Genomic DNA, 25,792 nt, shown 5'->3' on the forward strand with positions numbered 1-25,792 from the left:
TGTTAGGAATCATCATTATTATTATTGTTACTATTATTTAGGGTAAAATTACTACACAAATTTGTTATTTCTCTCCCCTTGTCCAGGATTTTAATATCTTTCATTGACTTGATTATTTTATGAACTCTTTAGTTAATTCCTTACATCATTACTCATTTCCTAATACTCACTTTTGGAAGAAAGAAACTGTATCAGTAAGTTTCTGAGTAGTCAAATGTTAAGTGACTTTTATTCACTTCCCCCAAAAATCTGATTCTCTAATTTAATAATTATGGAAACAATACAGACATGCAGATTTATGGTGTTAATCTATAACTGCTAGGTTCATGTTCTGCTAAAAAAAATTTGTCCTTTCAGAGATATTATATTGCATTCATACATACCATTTCAGGAATAGGCACCTCTAGCTGTGTACCAGAAGGTGCTTGAATTGCAAGAAGTGTATCTCCTAGGGAAAAATATAAATAGATTAAAAGAAAAATTTTAGGTCCCATTAATCATATTTATATTCATTTAATTCCAAAAAGTTGCTACATGCATTGAGGAGATCTTACTCTCTAGCAAAAATGAACAGTCGTGCTTTCCAGGAAAGGGTCAAAAATAGATACCTATTGTCCAAGTACCACCCAAGGTAAATAGAGAGACTGACCAACAGCATGCCTGCAGGGTAATAACATATTTGACTCTTGAAGATCATCTAAGCCAGATGAGGTTGGGATCTGCCTCAATGCCTCACTCATCCTCACACATGAAATCAAAAATCCCAAAGTTATTTAAAGATTATGGAGTTCCAGACTTATCTGACTACAAACAAAAAACATTTTTACAAAATGAAGACTTAATAATTAGAGAGATATTAATTACTCATGGTTTCAGTTCAGTTATTTTTCAGTTGTATTCAACTCTTTGTAACCCCTTTTGAGGCTTTCTTTTTCTTGGCAGAGATACTGGAATGGTTTGCCATTTCCTTCTCTAGCTCATTTTACAGATGAGGAAACTGAGGCAACAGGGTTAAATGACTTGCCCAGGGATCTCACAGCTAGTAAGCATCTGAGGCCAGATTTGAACTCAGGAAGATGATTCCTGATTGCAGGCCCAGCACTCTATGCACTGTGCCACCTAGCTGCTAGTCCAACCACTCATGGCTGGACTGTGCCAACAGATTATACCTAAATTAATTTACAAATTTAGTACCACATCAAATTACCAAGGAGGGTAACTTTACAGAACTAGACAGAATAACAAGAAGACTCACTTGGAGGAACAAAACATCAAGAATCTCAAGGGAAATAATAAAAAATAAAAATGAAGTGGACCTAGTAGTAGCCATCAAAACTAACTGAGAGTTGGTCAGTAGAACACATTTGACAATCAAGACTTAGAAGCAACCAAACTAGTATCATAGTAGTCAGTTAACCCATAGACACCAACTATCAGGGTAAGGACCACTTATCTGACAAAACGTCCTGGTAAAACTGGAAGTCTGGCAGAGATTAGGCCGATATCCCACATAAAATACTTCAACAAGCTCCAAATAGACATAAAAGGCCACAATGTAAATAAATTAAAAAGGAGATAATTTTCACTACTATGGTTAGGGAAACAATTCTTAATTTAACAAGGATAGAGGTGATCATAAAATATAAAATGAACAATTCTTATTAGAGTGAGAGACAACATGTCATACAGAATAGGGTATTTGATGTGAAGTTTGTAGGAGCTGTGTTTCTATCTCTCCTCAGATATTTACTAGATACGGGATCGTGGAAAAGCCACATTGCTAGTGGGTCTCAGTTTCCTCATCTGTAAAATAAGAGAGGTTGAAGTTGGGGCCCTCTAAGGACCCTTCCAGCTCTAAAACTATGATTATAAAATGGAAAAGCCTTTATACAAGGAAAATAAATGCAGATGAAATTTAGACTTTGAAAGACTTCAGAACTGTCATCAATGTAATGACCAATCATGATTTCAGAAAACTAAAAAAGCATACTTCCCAGCTGTTAACAGAGAGGTGATTGCAATTAGAGTTACAGAATGATACATGCATTTTCAGAAATGGCCAGTGTGTTTTCTTTTGCTTAACTATACTTGTTACAATCTATTTAGGGGAGGTTTTGCAAAGGTGGATAGTCATAGAGATGCATAAAAAAGAAAAAGGCATCCATAAAATATTAAGAATACACAGAACAGGCAGCTAGGTGGTGCAGTGGATAGAGCACTGGCCCCGGAGTCAGGAAGACCTGAGTTCAAATCCGGCCTCAGACACATAATACTCACTAGCTGTGTGACCCTGGGCAAGCCACTTAACCCCAACTGCCTCACCAAAAAAAGAAAAGAAAAGAAAAGAAAAGAATACACAGAAGAGAGCATCTCTGAACAAAACACAGACAAACAGGATAGCTTTGGTAGTATTAGGAAAATATCAATCGTACATTAAGGAATTCACTATTTTAGATACAATTAATTCTCTTGATGGACACATTCATGTTTACTGGTGTTTGTGAAATTTATAGTAAGGGAAATTTTCAATTAAAAATAGATGTAGTTGGGATAGCTGATGTCTGAATAACAAGAAACCTTGAACTTAAGTAAATTCTTGATTGAGTTACTTTGGAGTTTTATTTTAAGCTGCATTATTTCTTCAAATAATCTTTGAGCTGCTGATTAACAAAATTTCTGTGATATTTCTGTCACTTTCCCTTACAAACTCTGAAGCTATGATGGTGGGTAAAGAACTAAGCTAAACATTTAATTTCATATACAACCTTAGAGAGTAAGGGGAATCCCATTTGCTGGTAGATTGTTTAGTGAAATGCTACATGCTGAACTTTAGATGTAAAAATGATACCATTGCCATGTCACCAACAGGACATCTACTTTTAGCCATTTCAACTAGTAATGATGGCAATACATGGACACATCCATACTCTTTCCTGGTGTTACACTTGCTGGGTAAGAGGATGGATACTAGAATTAGAGATGACTATATCAAAGCAAAGCCAAATGGCTCAAGTAAGGACTGAACCATGATCTTGATCTCATCAGCACTGTATGCTAAGACAACCAATCTCAGAAAGGTATTAGTCTAAGATTCCATATACAAATGGCTGCATTCTGTCATGAGATACAGACTGTCTTAACATCACTGAAGTTATGGAGGAAAAGATTATTATGCTAACTATTGAAAATAAAAAAGTTAGTTGCATTTGGGTCAGGGTTTTTTAGGTATCTAGAAAAGAGGAAAGATGGCATAGAGAACTTTAAACAACCCAACTCATATCTTTTATATATTAAGTGTTTAGGAGTGAATAAGATGCTCCAAACTCAGAAGTAGTAATACTACGTTTTATGAGTTTAGGATTTTTTGTTGATTGTTATTAATTTTTATAATTTCTTGACTGAAGACAGATCTTAGCTTAATACAAAGGAAGACAGCTTTGTTCAATAGATGTACGAATAGATGGGGCACGAGACCTTGTTTCTAGTTCCAAATTATTCAATGACATATAACCTTGAGTAAACCATTTAATCTTTTTAGGTGGCTCTATTCTCTCCTCCGCTCTATAAGGATAAGACTACATGTCCCTATCTGTCAGAGGATACTTAAAACTAGAAGCATGGATGTGGAAGAGAAACTAGTTATGAATATGAATAGTTATGAAAGCAAAATATGAAGTATCATATACAGCCAAGGCATTAGAGTTGTTATAAGGAAAGTATACGGTAAGCAAAAGCACTATATAAATATGAACTCCTTATTAAAGAAATCATCCCTCAGCAGACTTAGAAATTCAATTCAATAAATACTTCTTAAGTGCCTACTATGTGCAAAGCATTATGCTCAGTCCTGGCGATACACAGAAAAAATAGAAACAAATTTACTAGCAGTACTTACCATTAAAACAATTACAGATGTCTTCATGAGTTATATAAGAAAATGTGCTGTCATCACAGGTCAAGAAAAACTGTGGTATTCTTCATGTAACTTCTAATTTGCAACAAGATTCACCCCCCCCGAAAAGAATTCAACTTTACAACTTTTAAAAACAATTTTCTTCTCCCTACAAATTCGGAAATGCTGTCTGCATAGCTTAGAAGTTAGTCCCCACTTCATCATCCTACCTGTATGCTGAAGCACATGTTTAATTTTTTTTTCCTGCAACACAAAATGAAAGTATCTATTTCGGCAAAGCTATTTTTAATTCAAAATTTTCTAAGTGAAGATGTTTCATTTTTGACTTCAAAGGGGATTTAGATCCGCCAGGCACTAGGGAAGAGAAGGTGGACAACACTGTGCATAAGTGTCAAGGGTACAAGTAGATCAGCTGAGGCTTTGGGGTGACAAGAGGGTGGAGAGTGCCAGCAGGAGCAATTGTGTTGGCCGTACCATGGGGACGGCTGGGTGGTTATGGTGATGACCTTGAAGACTGGCAATCAAACTGATCAAACTATCACACTGTTGAATATTCAAAATGAAAATAGGGTGTTCATGGGTTTGTTTATAAAACCCAGACTATCAGAACTAAAGGGTACTCGGTGAAGCTCCAAAGTGGTAATTTTAGAACAGATTAAAAACCTACAGAAAATGTAATATTCAATAAAACTTGAGAAAATTCCTAGGACCCACACGTAAGATTTTGGGCTGGGTGCATTTCTCTATCCTTTTAGATTTCATGTCATGGAAAACAACCATGTCCTCCACAAAATCATCCTCAAAAAGTGGTAGACTTGGGGAACACGTCAAACACAGGTAAGTGGTTCGTTGGATCATGAAATTAACTTGTTATGACATTTCTTATTTTGAGTTTTGAATTACAATTGTTCAAGAACTTAAGATAGGTGCTGAATTTTCACAGTTCTGACTGTTGATTCTCTCCAATTTTTCCTGTATGTAGCTTGTTTATACCTGGATGTTGCTGGGTCTTTTCCACTTTAGACTGTAAGCTCCTCAAGAGCTGCCTTTTGCCTTTCTTTGTAGCCCCAGCACTTGGCACAGTGTCTGACACATAAGTGCTTGACAAATGCTCACTAACTGAATGCCTAATTTTAGGACACTGAACATAATTACTTAACACCACCTTTTATATTATAATACTCTAGGCCCATCATCCTTCTTCAGCACACATTTGGCTTACATCCTAAGAGGCAATAAGCGTAGAAGAAATATCACTAGCCTTGGGCTCAGAAGGCTTGGATTTAGGTCCTGGTCCTGACAATTTATAGCTGTGTGACTGTGAACAAGACATTCAACCTTTCTAAGCCTTGGTTTCATCATCTATAAAAGAATTCTTGGGACAGCTAGGTGATGCAGTGGATAGAGCACCAGCCCTGGAGTCAGGAGGACCTGAGTTCAAATCAGCCACATAGCACTCACTAGCTGTGTGACTCTGGGCAAGTTACTTAACCCCAATTGCTTGGGCTGGTGGGGGAGACAACCCTGTCCACAAAGCACTCCGTAAACTCTATAAAATACTATAAATTTGAGAAGGAAATTCTCTCCTGTGGTTGTAGTAACAGCATGCGTAACTTCTAAGAACTAGTGTTCCAATATGGTTGGATGATGGAGGTGGGGGAGATAGGAATTAGAAGAGGAGGCAAGGAAAGCTAACAAATGTTAGCTTTCCCTAAAAGATCTACCTTCTGAAAACATCCTATACTTGAAAGCAGTTCTGCTACGTATATACACACACAAAGTGGCAGTTTGGCTATAAAGTTATTCAGTTAAAAGGATATCTGTTGTTAATGGAGTCATCCATAACATTCTTGATGCTTTGCTGAAGCCATAATTTCTGTTGGTCAAGTTCTCTCTCTTTTAGCTCCAGATCCTCAATTTCTGCTTTGAGATATCGCAGTCTATCAATAACTTCCTTTGTATTACATCCAGCACCTACACCTCTGAAAAATAGAGAAATATTATCTATTAGGTTAACTTCAATTAATTCCATTAATAAAATGATTAAGCCAATGATAACAGTGTTCACACCATAGTATGATATAAATCAAAAGTCAAATTCACAAAAGCATTAGAATGTATGGAAAACTATGTATCTGAATTATATTTACTTCAAAAATACTTCAGTGAAGAGCTGATATGCTCTAAGCTCTCAATTTGCTTTGCAATGGCAGGTTAGACTTGGCTCCCATTCTAAGGGGATTAGTCACTGAGCTACCAAAAGGATCTCATAACAAAACCTTGCACAGAGTAGGCACACAGTAAATATTTGCTGAATTAAACACACTGACAGCATGAAACCCATAGAGACTTCTACAGAAAGACTCTTGTACATTGGAAAAATCCATGTATCCTTGCTTGTCTTTTATTGGAATCCTGACTAAAAACTAGGGAGCCAAAAGGGATAATTCTGATTGCTATCATTTTTTTCTATGTGCACTATTCAAACTCATTATTGTATTTCATAAGCCTCAATACACACTCATTAGCAGAATTTCCATGTAGACAGATATACATCGTGAGAGGTTTCCATATTTCCCAATAATTCTTAGAAGTGCTACAGTTTCTGAAATAATTTTACTTTGGATAGTTCTCATTTGAGATGCCAGAACTCTTCCTAAGAATACTAACCATAGTATTGATTAGGTAGAGGGGAAAGGCCTATCCCTTAGAAATGGACAGTGATTAGAAATTGATTACAAGTTAAATATTTCAACTTCAATATTTGGACCTGTAATTTCATTGCTGAAGGAGTGCTCTTCTCTCCAAAGTGGATCACAACCCCTCTATGTCTAAATGGTATGCTTTCAAATTGTATCCAGCTTGGTAATAAACCAAATCTGTACTCAGAAAGACTGGCAGTCAAATCCATCACCAAGCCCATTCTTAAACCCTTCTCAGCATAGCAGGACCTGGTAGAGCTTGCATTCCACTGGCATAGTGCTTTGAGAGCCCAAGGTCATCTACCTGCTATGATGAGGCAATGAAGGGGTACTCTCGTCCTACTTTTTTAGGGGGTCTGGAATTGGGATTTTAGTAAGGGGTAGGGAACTTCTAGAGTGGAAACCCCCTCCACTGATACAGATGGGCAACTGATCTGGTAACTTCTTGTCCTCCAGAATTGCCTGGAGATACCGACAAGGGTTGTGCCTTGTCCAGGGTCACAAAGCTAGCATGTATAGATGTAGGACTCTTATCCAAGTCTTGCCCTTTAACTACTGTGCCATGTTGGCTCTACAAGTTAAATGAAGTAAATAAATAAGCCTGTCAAGTCATGGGATCCATCAATTATGTATGTATTGAGTACTTACTACATTTAAAATGGCTAATAAAGATAAAAAAGTCCCTTCCAATGAGTTTAAAAAATTTCAGTTGGGTAGGTGAATCATATACAACTAAAAAAACAACAAAACAACAGTTTCAGGATGTACTAAAAAAACAACTTGACCTCTGATTTCTTTGATGAAGATAGTTCCCTGGTGAGGGATGCCGTTCTGTAACCGCTTTATAATTTATAATCTTTAAGTGCCTTGCCCCAAGTCACATAGACAGCAGAGTCTGTACCCAGTTCATCTTCATTCCGAGATTAGTTCTCTGTGCACCACACCATACTGCCTTTCCTAAGGGTGTATGTATCTAACAAAAAATATATGCTCCAGAAAGAAGTTCAGAGGCAGAAAAGATCACCATCAGCTATGACAGTCAGGAAACTCTTCACAGGGTAGAACCTGAGTTTGGTCTTGAAAGATGATGAGGACTTAGAGACAGAGAAGGGGAAAGGGCATTCTGAGTGAGGCGAATGGTATTTGCCAGGGCAGAGGCAGAATTATGAAACGTATATTTGAAGATCAGAGAATAGACTGGTCTGGCCAGGGTGGAAGGTTCATGCTTCTAAAGAGTGGTACAAAACAAAGTGGTAGACAGTAAATTCAGGAATGTAGGTTGGGACCAGATTTTGGAGATATGTGGGAAGAAGAATCAAAATTTCAGACTGTAACGATAGTCTATAACTTACTTCCACTGGATACTATTTTTGGACTTTTTTTCAATTAAATCAATTCCTTCCAGAACATTGGTAATATCATAAATTCTTCTTTTTTGCCTCACAGCCAAAGTATCTGCAGCCTGTTTTTTAAAATAGAAAAAAAAAGATAAAGACAACTTGTATTTTCAAGTAAAAAGTTGATTATTAAGATCATAATATGAATACAATCCCAAATTTAATCCAACGGCTTAATATGCTCAAGTCTTCCCCTGTTCACAAAAGAAATTAAAGAAATATTCACTTTATGGTCAACAGTTGTTGAGAGGAAAAAGATGAGGTGTCATCATTACAAAGCACATAAAGACAAAATAAAAAATGCAGAATGCTCCTTACTACTTCAGGAAAAATATTTCTTCACCTGATGAACGAAATTCCTATCTATCTTGATTCTCCAATTGATGTGACAAAATCTAATTTTAGAACAGTCAGTTGTTAAAGATGGCAAAGTCAGACCTTTCCATCTAAATGATTTTTTAGGTTAAAAACACTCTGGGAGAAATCCTGGGTACCAGACATTGTATGTATTGTCTTGATGTATATCATCTTCCTATTTGATGTTTTAAAACAAAGCAAAAACGACAGTGAAATGCCAATGCAAAACACACAAAATTTTAGTGGAGACTGAGTCAGGAAGACCTTAGTTCAAATAGAGCCTCAGACACTCAGTAGCTTTGCAAATCACTTAACTTTTGTCTGTTTTGGTTTACTCACCTACAAAATGGGAACAATAGCACCTACTTCTCTGGGTTGTTGTGACGTTACAATGAGATGATATTGGTAAAGTGCTTCAAAAATTTTAAGTGCTATAAAATGCTACTTTTATTACAAAGAAATCAAGATTTGACTAAGCACAGGATTACTGTACTTATATGAGAGTTCAGTAATTTCAAAATTTTTGTTGTTCAAGCATTTCAGTTGTGTACTACTCTTTGTGACCCCTTTTGGGGTTTTCTTGGCAAAGATATTGGAGTAGTTTTCCATTTCCTTCTCCAGCTCATTTTATAGATAAGGACACAGAGGCAAACAGGGTTAAGCAACTTGACCAGGGTCACACAGCTAGTCTGATGCCAGGTTTAAACTTAGGAAGATGAATCTTCCTGACTACAGACCCAGCATATTCTATCAACTGTGCCCCTAGCTACCCAATTTCATTGTAGAAATGATCAAAAATTTAAACTTTAAATTGCAAATTTTAAATTTATCTTTTGGGTTTTATGATCAATTTCAAACTTATAAGCAGTGACACCTCAAACTTATCTGATCAATTCTCAATAATATTCCTAATAGCTCTTAAGTGGAACTTAAGTGAAAAGGCATTATTTTACAGTAGAACTTAAGTTTGCTTCAGGTCCAAGTCAAATGAAAAATAAACACAATTTTTCAATTAAAAACAATTTTTTAACAATTTTTTTTTAAATTTTGAGTTCCAAATTCTCTCCCTCCCTTCTCCCTTCATTGAGAACACAAGCAATTTGATATGGTTATACATATGCAGTCATGCAAAACATTTTCATGTTAGTCATGCTGTGAAAGAAAATACTATGCCTTTTGGGCATACTTCCAAATTGCTCTACAGAATGAGTTGGATCAGTTCACAACTCCACCAAGAGTGTATTTAGTGTTTCACTTTTCCCACATCCCCACCAACATCTGTCATTTTCCTTTTCTGTCACATTAGCCAATCTGATAGGTGTGAGGTGGAACCTCAGAATTGCTTTAATTTGCATTTTTCTAATCAATAGTGATTTAGAACATTTTTTCATATGCCTATAGATAGCTTTGATTACTTTGTTTAAAAACCTGAAAACCACCCATTCATATCCTTTGACCATTTATCAGTTAGGGAATGGCTCTTAGTTTTATAAAATTGACTCAGTTCTCTGTATGCTTGAGAAATGAGGCCTTTATTAGAGAAACTTATGGAAATTTTTTTCACAGTTATGATTACTGTTATTTACCTTCATCCTATTTCCCCCCCTGTTTATCTTACTCTCCTTTCACCCTGTCCATCCTCAAAAGTATTTTGCTTCTGACTACTGCCTCCCCCAATTCGCCCTCCCTTCTATCACCCCTCTCCCCATTTCTTTCCCCTCCTACTTTCCTGTAGGGTAAGACAGATTTCTATACCCAACTGAGCATGTATATTATTCCTTTTTTGAGCCAATTCTGGTGAGAATAAGGTTCAACAGTTCCCCATAGCTCTTTCGCACCTTTCTTGTGAGATAATTTAACCCATTCTACCTTTCCCATTCACCCTCTCCCAATGCACTCCTCTTTCTCACCCTTTACTTTTTAAGATATCATTCCATCATGTTCAATTCACACTCATGCCCTCTGTCTATGTAGATGCCTTCTAACTGCTCTAATAATGAGAAAAGAAGTTCTTAAGAGTTACAACTTCCCATGTAGGAATGTAAACAGCTTAATTAACCTTACTGAGTCTCTTATGATTTCTCTTTCCTGTTTACCTTTTTATGCTTCTCTTGAGTCTTATCAGGAATCCTTCAAAGTCCTCTACTTTATTGAATATCCATTTTCCCCTCCCAGAAGATATAATCACTTTTGCTGGGTAGATAATCTTGGTTATAATCCTAGCTCCTTTGCCCTCTGGAATTTTATATTTCAAGGCCTCCAATACTCTAATATAGAGGTTGCTAAATCTTTCCCTGACTGTGGCTCCGCGATGCTTGAATTATTTCTTTCTAGCTGTTTTGGCTATAATATTCCTGGGATTTTTCATTTTGGGATCTCTTTCAGGAGGTGGTTGGTGGATTCTTTCAATTTCTGTTTTATCCTATGGATCTAGAATATCAGTGAAGTTTTCCTTGATAATTTATTGAAAGATGATGTCAAGGCTTTTTTTTTTTTGACCATGGCTTTCAGGCAATCCAATATTTCAATTATCTCTCCTTGATCTATTTTCCAAGCCAGTATTTACCAATGAGATATTTTTCAATCTTTTAATTTTGTTTTACTTGTTTCACGGAGTTATTAAATTCCACTTGCCCAATTCTAATTTTTGAGGAATTCTTTTCTTCAGTAAGTTTTTGTACCTTCTTTTTCATTTGGCCAATTCTACTTTTTTAAGGAATTCTTTTTTTCAAAGAATTTCTGTAGCTCTTCCAACCCCCCACCCCCCCGCCGCCAATTTGGCCAATTCTGCTGTTTAATGAGATATTCTCTTCACTGGATTTTTGTTCTTCTTTTACCATTTGATCTATTCTGTTTTTTAAGGTGGTATTCAGTATTTTTTGGTGTCTTTTTTACCAAGCTGTTGATTAATTTTTCCATTATTTTCTTGCATCACTCATTTCTATTTCTTTTCCCAATTTTTCCTCCATTTCTGTTATTTGATTTTTAAAATTCTTTTTGAGCTCTTCCAGGAATTCATTTTGGGCCTGAGATCAATTCACATTTTTCTTTGAGGTTTTAGATACAGCAGTTTTGACTTTGTTGTATTCTTCTGAGTTTGTGTTTTCACCTTCCCTGTCACCATGGTAACTTTCTATTGTCAGGATCTTTTTTTGTTGTTTGTTTTTCTAGACTATTTCTTGGCTTTAAAAACTTTATATTAAAGTTGGGCTCTGCTCCAGGGTGGAGGGGGCACTGTCCCAAGCTTCAGGTTTTTTATGCAGCAGTTTTTAGAGCTAGTTCTGGGGTCTGTAAGCTTTCAGTTCTTCCAAGGTGGTATAGTCTAAGGAGAAATGTTTTTACTACTCTCTTGGCCTATGCTCTGTTCTGTGAACAACTCCAAACACTCTTTTCTGCTCTGGAATTGCGATCAGAGTCCTCACTCCCCTGTGGCCACAAACTCTGCTGCGCTAATACTCCTCCTCCCCCTTGGCACCATGACCCAGATCCAAGTATGGGCGATGCAACAGAGTCTTGCTCCTAGTTCTAACAGAGGGATCTATGTAATCTCCTGCTGCCCAGCTGTCCGACGCCTTTACTGTCTGTGGGGTGGGAACTCTGGAAGCAGCTGCTGACACTGCTATTCAGTTGCACCCAAGATCTGCTCCCGGTTTGCTAGGATGCCACCTACACTGACGTAGCCTGTGCTCCATTTTCACCTTGGTGCAACAGATCTTTCCTTTTTGTGGGTTCTGCCACTCCCGTATTTGTTTTGAGGAGTTATTTAAAGCGGTTTGGAGGGGAATTTGGGAGAGCTCAGGGAAGTCCCTGTCTTTTTTCTTCCATCTTGGCTCTTCCCTGCAGAATTTTTCAATTTTTAAGGAAAGAAAAACAAAGGGAATTGTGAAGATAGGTAGTAGGATATTGTCATACGGCCACAGCCAGAGCTATCACAGGGTGACTGTGGGCTATTTTAGCTCGTGTTACCTCCTTCAAAAGGCCTTTTCTAATTTTCCCAGTTGTTAAGCATTTTTACAAAAGGATTTTGTAAAGCCTCTATTACTATGTATCTATTATTTTGCATCTACGCAGTATTTATTCCTCTTCAAATAGGTTTTATCTCCCAGTAGAACATAAACTCCTAAAGACTAGGACTGTATCACTTTCTTCTTCTGTATACCTAGCAAAGTGCCTGGAACACTGTAGACACTTATAAGTGTTTTTTTGACAGATTGATTGACAAAAGCCTATGATCCTAGGGACAGAGGGAAAAAACAAAGAAAAAAAGATGTTTCCAATCTCTGTTCCCCATTCAGCAACTGCAGTTTTTAATATAATTGAGGGGAGGTCATTTTTTAGGGCCAAAGCTTAATTTTCCTGATGTTTTCTTGAAACTTTGGGTATATTCAATGCACAATTTTGGCTAAATAGCTCATTTCCTACTTTGAGTTTGATACAGTTTTGAGGGGCAAGATTGGCCTACTACAAAGTGATCTGTATAAAACTCCCTCCTCTGGTTACTTCCCTCTAAAACAGGAGCTCTTAAAAAGGTTACACAAAGCTCTCTAAGCAGTTATTCTTATGTACACAATACAAAAGCTGTAAACACCATAGCAACAGCTTGCCAGTTTGAATATTATAACATGCATTTTAATGAATCACTGCAAATTCTATTTATCCTTGACTTAACTTAGCAAAGGGTTATGGTTCTTTTATTTTCACCTTAAAAAGTTAGAAGAGCATATCAATTTCATATTTCTTACTATTTAGTAATATCAATTTTTGAAAATTTCAGTGCTACAACTCAACTTAGCATTATCTCTTCAATAGTATTCATATCTTGTTTACAGACTCCAAACCCTATTTGATCATGGGTTTTCACAATTAAGCTTCTCAGCAATACGGCAACATTCCAATAACCACCAGGCCAAAATGCTTTTAGACTTAGAACCTTGAGGGGTTGTCCAATTTCTTTTATACTAGAATTCTGTTGAGCTCACTAGCTTGCCTTCATATAGAAAGGTACAGCAGATAGAGCACTGGGCTTGGGTTAGGTTTCAAAGAATTCTAAATGCTAGACAAAGGAATCCATGTTTGATCTAAGAGGCAACAGGAAGCCACTGATCAAAATCTAACTATGACTCACCAGGTAAATCCTAGGAAATTATTGGAATTCTTGTCTGGAATTATGCAGTTTTTTAAGTGCCATAGACAGGACTGAAAGAGAGAAAAGAACGGCAACTAAAGGGGACATAAGGCAATATACAATACCTCCTTTTTTCTCTTATGCATGGGAAACACTCTCCCTCCCCTTGCTATTTTAGCACAAGAGGGCCAAGTATCAATTGCTTCATTTTCAAATCCTGCCATCTAGGAATTTGATTTCTTAATACAACATGCCATCCCCAAATATTATTATTTATAAACACATGTGATATATTTTTTTTAAAGCCCATAAGCCAATGAAATGCTCTTCATTTTGACAATGATTCTCATTTGATCCTCACAATAACCCTGGGAATAGGTGTTATTATTATCCCCATTTTAAAGATGAGGAAACTGACTCAAACAGAGGTCAAGTGATTTGCTTAGGGTTGTATAACTAGTACGGGTGGGGGATTCGAGGTGGGATTCAAACTAAGGTTTTAGAGGCAGATAGGTTGTGCAGTGGTTAGAGCTCTGGCCTTGGAGTCAGGAGGACCTGAGTTCAAATCCAGCCTCAGACACTTGCCATTTACTAGCTGGACAAGTCACTTAACCCCAATTGCCTCACCAAAAAAGCAAACTAAGGTCCCACACTCCAAGACCTACACTTTCTTTACTGTGCCAAACAGCTGTCCTTCTAGCCATCTTCCTCCAACTACCTAGATCTGGTTGGGTGGAAAGAGTTCTTAAAATTTATTACAATAATAAAATTCTCTTTGCCACTCCTTCCCCTTGCACAATTTTTAAGGCATTCTAGTATCCCAAACAGTCCTCAAATACTCAAATGGAACTATGATCTTATTATCTGGAAGTTTTTTCCAATGGTGGAGGTAGAAACCCATTCATGCATGCCCATCTTGTGCAACATTCATCCATGTTCTTCCATAACTTTTCCACAGTGCATCCTCTACCCAACATGCTAGTGGCTCTCCACACTTTCTCCCAACATTGTGAGAATACCAGGGGAGCATTCTGGCTGTCCACCTTTCACGCCTCATTTTGGCTAGGTGACAGTTCATCTTCTCTTTCTTTTGTACAATTCCTTCATGACATCCTTGAGTCACATTCTTTTAAGCTCCTCTTCAGTTATTTATTGCAGCCCGCTTATACCCAAACACTGATTAAAACAAAAACAGGACAGAATGTAACACAGTCACATTCCCATTTAATACAAATTCTTCTCTTCACAGTTGAGAGGAATAATATTGTTTTCTAAAAGTTAATGATTTCATGTTTAATTGTAATTTACTGTAGTATGTTGTATAAAATATGGCTCTAACCCAAGGGTTCTTAATCTTTTTTTTTTCCTTTCACGGACTCCTTTAGCAATCTGATGAATTCTATGTTTTTAAATAATTGAAGGAAAAACTCATTTAGAGGTTAGTGAAAATAATGTAATTTTTTCCCCATCTAAGTTCAAATGGGTATTAAAATGGATATGACCCTAAGTTAAGAACCCCTAATCTAAACTCATTAAAAACAAAACAAAGTAAACTACTATCTTTTCCAAGGATTTTTATTTCATCATTCATAAAGCATAGATCACAAAATGTTACAAGTGGAAAAGAACACTTAAGATGATACAATCCAATACCACTAAGTTAACAGGTGAGAAAACTGAGACCCAAAAGGTTAAATTATTTACCAACAGCTACGGTTCAACGAACACACAATTCCTCATGGTAAAATGAGGGAAAAAAAAACAAACAACAAAACATGAGCAAAAAAAAAAGTTTGAGAATCAAGGACCTACAGTCACACAGCTGATAAGTGTCAAAGCTGGAATTTAAATCCAGTTCTACTGGGCTCTAAATCCAATACTCTTTCCAATATGCCACTGTCACCCTTCCATTTTAAAAATGTGGCTTGATTAAACACTGATTAAATTCTCATACTAGGTGCTACCCCTTAGATTCTCCTTCCTTTTTTCCCCCAAGACATTTTTTCCTAGTTATTAATTAAAGTAGATTTATTTTTTAAGCTCTGACAGTGTGAATTTCTCATCAATTTTTTTTTCCACAACACCTCTTGATATATTTGGTCACATTATTTTTCACATGATCTTTATTCATTCTAATTCTGTAAAGTAGCCTACTGGTATCTTGATTGACATTCTTTTAAACTGATAATATAATTTGAAAGGATAGACACTTTTACTATACTGGTTTTGTCACCATAATAGAGGCTATTCCTCTACTGAGTTCTTAATTTCTGCCAAAGTTGTTCTAAAGTTGTCTTAATATACAGGTCTTTTATCTGTTTCAGTAAATTAACACAGAAGTATCTGATATATTTTTTATCATAAATGGTATTTCTCTATCAGTTTTTCCTGATCTTATTGTAACATAAAAATCTTATAATATAAAAATGCTATATTGAGAGAGAAGGTATTTTATAACACTGCAACCTTGATATAAGTTATTTATTGAGCGTCTCATATTTTCTAGACATGAAGTCATATCAGCAGCCACTAGAGATATTTTTGCTTTTTCATTGCCAATGCTTATTCTTTTCATTCCTTTTATGCCTTATAACCACTAACATTTCTAAGACTGGTTTGATATCAAGTAAATAGAAGGAATAATTGAAGACAAAATTGGCAGAACGATTGCACAAAAAATTTCCACGACAAAAGCAATGTTGTCAAAATGAGAAACTAAAGACTGTAATAAAAATGTATATAGAAAATACTCCAAATGGATTTGTGAAATTTTAAAAATTGAGGTACTAGCACAAAAGATAACAGACTTCTAGGGAAGTACTAGTGAGGAAAAACATTCTGCATGATAACCAATTTTATCCTATGTACTGCATTTTATGGGTTTATTTTCATGGTTACTGTGTTAGGAAAGGTGCACATTATCAGAATTAATGTTTTGCTATAAAGAACTGTATGAAGAAAAGTGTATTTTTGGCAATCTCTAGCGAAAGATTAGTTTCTGGTGGTCATGGGAACCTAATGTTTTTGACTTTTGTTCATTTTTCTAGGAATGTTACCCAGTGAAAGTTGAGGATTGACTATGTTTATTTTTGTATCTCTTCCAGGGTCTAGCACACTGCATTGAATTATAGCAAGCATTAAATGTTTGTAAAAGGAATGAATGAATCTCTGAGCATTTTGACAGGAGCTTAATTGCATTTACAGTATTATAGTAATGGTGTGGATGAGATTAAGTCTGATTAAGTCTGTTTAAACAAGAATTAAACGAATGCTTTTGTTAAATCTGCATGAAAAAGTATAGATTAAAGACTAAATATATTACAAAAGCACTGCCAAATATCATACCATTCTTAAGGTCTGAAAACAAAACAGAATGATTATAACAGGTTGATATGAGAAGGCAATACCCACAGAATTCTTCTTTCTGAAGATAAATGGAAAAGGCCTCTTGAGAAAAGATACTGAGCCCAACTCTTTAAGTCTTCCAAAGTGGTGGGTGATATGTACCTTCTGTAAGGTCACAACTACTAAATACAGAATACAAATATTATTTGTTCGTTTTTAAAGCCCTTTTTAATCCTTTAAGCCCATAGGAGACTGGGATGAAGATATGCTATCAAACACACATTTATTAAACACTGACTACGAACCAGCACTGGGGACATAAGGACAAAACTGAAGCAGTTCCTGCCCTCCAGAAGCTCACAATTTAGCCAAAAGAGACATGTACACATATAAATGTAATAGAGAAAATTGGTCTACATGGACCACCTCATGCCCCAGGAATTCCTCTAGAACCTTTTGGTGATGCCATAAATATATATAGTGGTCTCTTGGTGTTTTCTCCTGCCCCAGTGGCAGGGAAGACAGAGTACTACATCAGTTAGAACAAAGATTCTGGCTGGCTCTCAATTTCTCCTTCCAGAATAATGTTAACTGTGAGGATTAAGGGGGAGGGAGGGGGGAAAGACTGGTCCCTTCTCCATCCTGACATCATGGTGACCTCACCTGTGAGACACCTAAGGAAAGAACAAAAGGCTGCCTTTTCTACCTTTGAATTTGCTCTTTCCTGATCTTAAGTAGTGCATTTGTCCCAAGATAGACATGTTAAGGCCTAGAGATGACCTTAAGTTCAAGAAGTCCAGATGAGTGGAGCTGGCTGGTAGCAGGGCAAGCTTCCGTATCAAAGGTGATGTACCTTTAGATATGTCCCAAAGGATATGTACAAAAACATCACTGACAAGAGGACTGGCCCAAGGCTACCCATTTTGCCAGCAGACATGTTCCAGGAATTGTCTGGACAGGGCAGAGGTTAGGTCAAATGTGAAATGCCTGATCAGCAGTTCTGCATACTGCTTTATGTTTGATGAAGTTGAAGTATCATTATCAACTCTCCCAATACTATTAACAAGATGCTAAACCCTGTTTAAATCATTTTGTTAATGCATTTTGTGACACTTTTTTTGTTTAGCATTTCTTTTTTTGTGTAGGAATAAAATATCTGCCCTATACCTGACTCATATTGAACAATGTATGTATTTCTACTCTCTTCTTTTGAGAATACCCTAGATATGAACCTAAGCCTAAACTACCACAGGGTGAGGCTTTAGTGAGATGAAGAACGAAAATAGAGAGCCTAGCCATTCTCTCATGAGACGCCAGTTTCTTCAAGGGCTTTACTTGGTTTGGACCACATGCCTGGATCAAGAGCAGAGAAGCAATGTGTGATAAACCCAAAGATTCAAGCTATTGGTGCAAGAACTCACTATTTGACAAAAACCACTGGGAAAAGTGGAAAGCAGACCAATAATCATACTATATAGCAAGATAAGCTCAAAATGGGTACATGATTTAAATATTAAGGGTGATATCATAAGCAAATTAGGGAAGTATGGAAAAAATTACCTGTCTGGATAAGAAAAGAAGAGTTTATGACCAAACAAAAGATTGAGAGGATCATGGGAAGTAAAATGGATAATTATGATTACAATTAAGAGTTTTTGCACAAACAAAAAGCAGCCAAAATTAGAAGGCAAGCAAGAAACTGAGGAAACAATTTTATGGCGAGTGTCTCTGATAAAAGTCTCTTTTCTCAGGGCAGCTACATGACACAGTGGATAAAGCTCCAGCCTTGGAGTCAGGAGGACCTGAGTTCAAATTTGACCTCAGACACTTGACACTTACTAGCTGTGTCACCCTGGGCAAGTCACTTAACCCTGATCGCCTCATCCAAAAAAAAAAAGTCTCTTTTCTCAAATATATAGGGAACTGAGCCAAATTTCTAAAAATAAGATGCATTCCCCAATTGATAAATGGTCAAAGGATATGAATAAGCAGTTCAGAAGTTTCAGAAGAAATTTTAAAAATGCTCTAAATCATTAATAATTAAAGAAATGCAAATTAAAACAACTCTGAGGCACAATTTCACAGCCATCAAAATGGCTAACATAACAGAAAAGAAAAATGACAAATGCTGGAAGGGGTGCAAAAACAGGTACACTAATGCACTGCTGGTGGAGCTGTGAACTCATCCAACCATTCTGGAGAATAATTTGGAATTATGGCCAAAGGGTTATAAAATCGTGCATACCCTTTGACTCAGCAAGATTGCCATTAGATCTATATCCCAAAGAGATAAAAGGAAAAGGATCTATAGGTACAAAAATATTCATGGCAGCTGTTTGAGTGGTGGCAAAGAAATGGAAATTGAGGGGATGTCCATCAACTGGGGAATAGCTGAACAGGTTGTGGTATGATTGTGATGGAATACTACTGTGCTATAAGAAAAGACAAAGGGCTGGTTTCAGAAAAACTTGGGAAGACTTTTGAGCTGATGCAAAGTGAAGTGAACAAAACTCGAACACAGTAAACCGTAACAGCAATATTGTAATGATAATCAACAGTGAAAGACTTAGCTACCCTGATCAACACAATGATCTGAAAAAATTCTAAAGGACTCATAATGAAAAATGCTATCCACCTCCAGAAAGAATTGATGAACTCTGAGTGCACACTGAAGCATATTTTTCTTCACTGTATTTTTGTTCGCCTTTTTATGGAAATGTTTTGCATGACTTCATATATATAATGGGTATCATATTTCTTACCTTCTCAATGGGTGAGGGAGGGAGGGAATTTGAAACTGGAAATAAAAAATTAAAAAAAAATTTTTTTTTAAAGGGAGAGCAGAGAAGTCCTTCAGGAAGAGGGAGAAGGTGCAGTACTCAAGCTCCTGTGGGTCCAGTATCAGTTATTCAATGTTAGTTACATAAAATAGATAAAAGATAACATTTGAGAGAAGGCACTAGAAGCTGGAGAAGAATCAGGAAAGACTTCATGGAATAGGCAGTTCTTGAGCCAAGTCTTTAAAGAATCTAAGAGGTGGAGGTAAGTAGGGAACACATTCTATGCACTCCATGAGTAGCAAATAGTGCAAAAAGCAAAAAGACAGGAGATTGAACGCAGCACTTCCCTCCTTTGTTCTGTAACAGAGAATAACTGTAAATACCTATTGTGAAAGGGTTTTTTTTTCCCCAGTAATTTATCTTTCCCTAACAAAGGGGTAGATATCAAGAAAGCTAGCCACTGTGTGGAAGCATGTTGAGGCCTCCTTTTTAATGCAACTGAGAATATTAAGAAGTAAATATTTCCCCAACCTGAAGACCTTTTCGTCAGCTAGGTGTAGTACAGAGGATATCACATCAGGCCTGGAGTCAGGAAGACCTGAGTTCAAATTTGGATTCAGATAGTTACTAGCTGTGTGACCCTGGGCAAGTCACCTAACCCTGTTTGCCTTAGTTTCCTCATCTGTAAAATGAGCTGGAAAAGGAAACCACTCCAATAATGGTGCCAAGAAATCCCCAAAAGGGGTCATGAAGAGTCAGACATGTGTGAACAAAAAAGATCTTTTCAGATCTACCTGAAAGAAGGCAATCATAACAGCACTTAAACTTCTTATAGATAAGGTACTTAAACTGCTAATTCATTGTTTTGAAACTTATATGAAACACATTTTACAAGGTTTAAAAGATTTGTCTGAATTTCCCTACACTGGCTTTCCAGTCTTAATACCTTCTTCTGTCTAGAAAACTTTAAGAACACATCAAGGAAATTGCTGACCTTTTTGTAATTTAAAAAATATTAATTGAATGATACTTCAATTTCTAAGGACTATGATTTCATCATTATAGGTGCTCCACCATTTTAGAGCAAAATCCCCTTAAAATAATGATTTTCGTGAGTTTGTGGCCAAAAAAGAACACAAAACCCATTTTGTGACAACTATTCTCTTTAATACAAAGGAGGTTTCTATTTTGGGTGAGTGGTGGGTCTAGAAAACATTTCTTAAAAAGTAAACAAAAGAAAACACAATACAGTGCAATTATCATACCCACATCCCTCAAAGGTTAAGTGACTTGCCTAAAAAGCTTTAGCCCAAAGCTAAAGAATGTCTAGATGTGGAACTGAAACTCAGGTTTCTTGAGCTCATGTTATGCCAAGCTGTCTCTCTGCAATCAAAATTACAGGGAGCTGAAAGGGCAACTGGGACACAGGTGGGTAAAAGTAGTGTGCAATAATATTGATGACATCTTACCAAAAAAGTACCATAAAAGACACCATCCATAGCATTTATGAACAGAAAGAGAGATCAGATCAGTCATGTAGAAAGCAAGAAACTAAATAGATAGACAGCAACATTACAAATAGTAACCTCTAATGCTCTGGGCCGATTCTCTAATGGAGGCTTTATGGAAGTAAATGGACAAGAATGCACAGGACAAAGATGTAAGGATGGGTTGTAATCTGCATTAGGGGGACAGATCCAGGTGATAATAGCGTACATTTGTTTAAGGCTTAAGTTTCACAAAACACCTCTCTCCCACTCACTTTGCAGGCATGTCCAAACCATGCTGTCTTCATTCTGGCCACATTGACCTTCTCTCACTGGAACCTTGGACTCTGGGAGCCTTCTTACATAGCCCTGTTCTAGCTGCTTCACCTCACTCCCTCTTGCCACAGCAGTACCCTTCCCCCTTTAGTTCTTTTATGAGTTGTCCCTCCCTACCCCCATGAAAATAGAAGCTCCTTGTGAGCAGCACACAGCAGAGCTTAGAACAGTGTTAGTCATATGGTAAGCACTTAATAAATGCATCATCTATTATCTCAGCAACACCTCACAACAACACCAAGTTGGAAGAAATTATTCTCCTCATCTTACTGATGAAGACATTGAAGCTGAGAGAAGTTAAATGATTTGCCCAAGACATACGAGCTGGTGAGTGTCTCACACAGAGCTGGAACCCAAGGCTTCCTGCTACCATCTAAAAATTACACACATCATATAATCACAACTTGAGTCATTACCTTATCTGGACATGAGTGTACTCATAGGGACAGAGTAATTTTCTGTTAGTGAAAAGTAGTATAATAGAGACTAACTTTTCTGCAACTACTTCTCACCCCAATGGTAAACTTTAGAACTAAATTATAGAATAGCTTTGTTAGGTTAAGCAATGCCCTCAATTGTATTATTTAATTTTTGTGCAGAGAAATCGGATCATCACAAGATAGAAGGCTTCTTATTCTTTCACAATGTAATGTACATTATAACTATTTTGAATGTAAAATCTGTATGCTATGTCTTACATAGTTATTATAATTTTCAGTCAAGAGTAAAGCTGGAATTTAAAAAACATCCATCTCTGTAGCTCAAAACTGTCTTTTTGATACCTATTTGCCAAGTAGTTCAATGAATAGCATTTGTTACTTTATGTTTCTGTAGTTTAAGGATACTGAAATCCCTGGGTCATAGCAGTTGCTGTATCTCATACTATTTAAATGAATGGTCTACAAAGGATGATCATCGAGGTAAAAATTATAATTCCATTAAATGTATTTTTTTTTTAAATGACAAGTAGTATGACAGAATGGACCTAATTTATATTAGGGTGAGAACCATATTCAACATCTCTTTCAGTCTGAAATAATATGGAAGAAGAATGACAGGAATATCTAAAAACTTAATTATATATAGAAGAAAAAAAGAATAAACTCAATTTGGTTCATAAAGTGATTAATAAAAATATGACGCATTTATTTCTTGGTAGAACAGAAGCCAAAAATCCCTGTGCTTTCAGGGGAATTCCCACTACTAGTAAAACAATGTTTATGTGAAACATCAAACACTTTACACAGTTTTGTAACTATTGTATTAGTAACTAAAAAGCCTCTTTCTGAACAGCCAGGGCTTATCACGGTCCCAGGCAAATAGTAGACGATTAATAGATGTTTGCTGATTGATCGAAATAGTAAGCTAAAATTCCCAAGTCAAACAGTAAAAATGGAATATCACTTTACTTTATTGAATGAGTATATACTGGAAGATATTTAAAACAGTTTGCTATTCCCATTGAGGAGTTTCTATAATTTTAACAGCAATTCTTGACCCTGGTTTTGCAATCTCCCAGAGTGTCTCTTAATATTTCAAGAGGTGTGGTGCAAGCTACAAGGCAAAAACCAAATTAAGTTCACTTTAAGTTAAAAGCAAAATTTATGCTATAGAGCAATACTTTTGGAAGGGAAGGCAAGGTGGACTGAAGTTCAAATAAAATTCGTTTCCAAAAAGGCACGGAAACAGAAAATTAAAGTACAAGGGAACTTCAGCAGTGGCTATTACACAGATAAGTATATGCACATTGTTTATACAAAACTAATGCGATTTATGTTGATGAATAAGTACACACATACGAACTTTCTGAAGACCTTATGGAAAGATTGGATCTCAAACTTCTTTATCATTACAAAACAACTGGGCTCTCCAGACCAACTGTTGCTTTACTTCCATCCTGTTTGCATTTTCCAGGGACCACCCGGCAACATTTTCAACTTTGAAAAGCTTATGCTGGGAGGTCCCAAGGTGTTGCGACAAGTGGAATCTGAAAAAGCCAGCAACAGGGCGTCTCACCTCTTTCAGTTATCGCTGTGTCAGGTGAACTGTAAAACTGGCCTCTCGAGCACCTGGAATCAGTCCCCAAGAACAATCCCCTCCCCACCCCCTACTCCGTCTTCTTCTTGGTGCTCTAACTGGCTGAATTTCAATTCAAGCAAATAACTTGTCTTCCTAAAGTTCCAACGGGCTATGGCATTCTTCCAAGTCATGGCTGGAGGGTTTCGGTAATTGGGATTTTGTTTTTCACTGTGAGCTGCAGGGGAAGGCAAGAGAATCCTTCTTATGCATTGCCCATTTATGTACGGGCTGCTTTCACTTCCTTGGGTAAGTTTCCAACCAGAAGGTGGAGAGATGCTAAATTTCATAGTTCCATTTCTGTCTCACGGACCAAGATCGCATCCTTAAAGCTATTTTTCCATCTTAACTTCCTCACGGTAAGAAAACAAAACCGCAAAGCTAGAAAGGCTTCGCTGCCCGGTTTCTTTAGTTTGGGGGGCAGAGTCGAGAAAAGCCCGCATTCCGCACCCCCCCCCGCCCCATCCTTCCTATCCAGCAGAAAAACCGGGCTCACTGTGCATCACAACAGGAACAAGTGCCCGAAGAGACGCACCGGAGGAGCGTGCCGCTAGGAAGGAGCCTCTAATCCTGGGTAAATCCCGGAGGGAGCCCGGGAGGTGACCCTGCGCCGCTCCCCCAGCCGCCCGCCCAGGCGGCAGGGAGGGCAGGCGGGGCGGGGGGCGGGGGCGGCAGGTTCGAGCCCCGGGCTCAGCCCGCGACTGGGAGCCGGCCTTCAGGGGGTCCTAGGAATGAGGCGGCCCCCGCGGGGCAGAGGGGACCCCCGCGGCCGGGGCGGCGAGGCCTGCGCCGAGCGCCCGCCGAGTGAGTCCCCGGCCCGTGATCGCGGCCCCGCGCAGCTCTTACCGCTTTGAGATCCAGGACCCCGTCCTTGGCCTCCTGCAGCAGCGACACGAACTTGGTGGTGAGCAGCCCCAGGCTCTTCTCGTGGCGGCTGCTGCCCCCGCTCCCGCCGCCCCCGCTCCCGCCGCCTGGGGGCGCTGCCGGCGGCGGCTGCGGCTGCGGGGGCTGCCCCTGGCCCGGCGGCGGCTGCTGGCCGGAGCTGCTAGGCTCGGCCGCCGCCGCCATGCCGCCCGCCGCCGCCGCCTCCGGGCTCGGAGCCCTCAGCCCTCAGCCCCGCGTCCGGACCCGCGCGCCCGCCGAGCGCAGGTGCCCCGAGCGGCGCCCCGCTGCGCGATCGCCCCTGCCCAGACCCCGCCGCCCTCCCGCGAGCTACAACGCCTGGGCTCCGGGGCTGGGGGCGAGCGAGGGAAGAAGAGGGGAGCGCTGGGTGGGGAAAGGAGTTTAAATGGCAGGAAGTGACGCCAAAGCCCGCCGTTGCCCGGAGACGCTTTTTTCTTTCCTTCGAGATTTGGGGAGTGGACAGATGGAGAGGAGATGCTGGAGGTGATGGAATGAGAGGCGTCCTGGCAGAGCGCGGTTCATTATCTCACATCCACACCTTCTCTCTGTTCCCTTGTGGCTCCCGAGGGAGCTGATCTTGTCACCTCTTTGAAAATGATCAGTGGGGATAGAAAGAAATTAGGAAGGACGAGGGAGGGGGGAGAAGGAAGGATTGTGTCCGGCGTGAACCTCTGAACACTAAAGTTGTGGAGCTCTGTTGTCTTAACTGAAAAAAGCCCTGCAACACCTGTCTTACCTGGGCTGATTTCCTATTGTTCCTATTTTGTTCAACTTTAGAGAAGCCTTCATATAGCCTATCTATAGGAATTAGGACACGTGACTATAAAGAATGGGAACGCACAAGAAATAATATAGGACAATTTTAGTTCTGGAAGGAACTCTATGAATGATCTAGTCCAATTCCCCTATAAATTAATCAACCCAAAGCATTTATTAAGTGCCTACTATGCGCCAGGCATTGTGCTAGAGACTGGGGAGATAAACGCAAAGAGTAAAACAATGCCTACTTTCAACTCCACCTCCAGGTGCTCTGATATGCAACGTTCTTTCTAGAATACTGGAAACGCTTTGCATTTTGATACTTGGAAAGCCCTGGGATTTAATAGGCGTGGGTGGAAATCTCTCTCCACTTTGTGGCTCGGTTACAAAAATGTATATGTCTTCCTACTTAAAAAAAAAAAAAAAAAAGCCTTCCCTTGACCCTTCTACCAGATCTAGCTATATCCTGGCCCTACCCCTTTGCTGCAACTAAAAAAAAAAAATTAAAGGCTATCTTGTTTTTACATCAAAATCATTTTCAAATATGCCCCTTTCTCCTCACCTACACAGTGAAACTTCTCTTATAACAACGAAAAAACAGTAAAGCAAAAT

The 25,792-nt window shown here is 38.3% G+C and overlaps 1 protein-coding gene across 1 annotated transcript in view; it reads right to left on the reverse strand.

Annotated features, from left to right (window-relative positions):
- Positions 1–24,586, reverse strand: part of LOC114031831 (transcription factor E2F5) — a 36,765-nt gene extending 12,179 nt beyond the window's left edge. Inside the window, exons 1-5 of the mRNA XM_027846980.1 lie at positions 24,365–24,586; positions 7,968–8,077; positions 5,734–5,895; positions 3,896–3,939; positions 384–448 (exon numbers count right to left, since the gene is read on the reverse strand). Of these exons, the coding sequence (XP_027702781.1) occupies positions 384–448; positions 3,896–3,939; positions 5,734–5,895; positions 7,968–8,077; positions 24,365–24,586 (603 nt within the window). The remainder of the gene's footprint in view (positions 1–383; positions 449–3,895; positions 3,940–5,733; positions 5,896–7,967; positions 8,078–24,364) is intronic.
- Positions 24,587–25,792: the final 1,206 nt, after the last annotated feature.

Source organism: Vombatus ursinus, unplaced genomic scaffold (genome assembly GCF_900497805.2).
Source record: "Vombatus ursinus unplaced genomic scaffold, bare-nosed wombat genome assembly UNPS02015255.1, whole genome shotgun sequence".
Taxonomy (NCBI): domain Eukaryota; kingdom Metazoa; phylum Chordata; class Mammalia; order Diprotodontia; family Vombatidae; genus Vombatus; species Vombatus ursinus.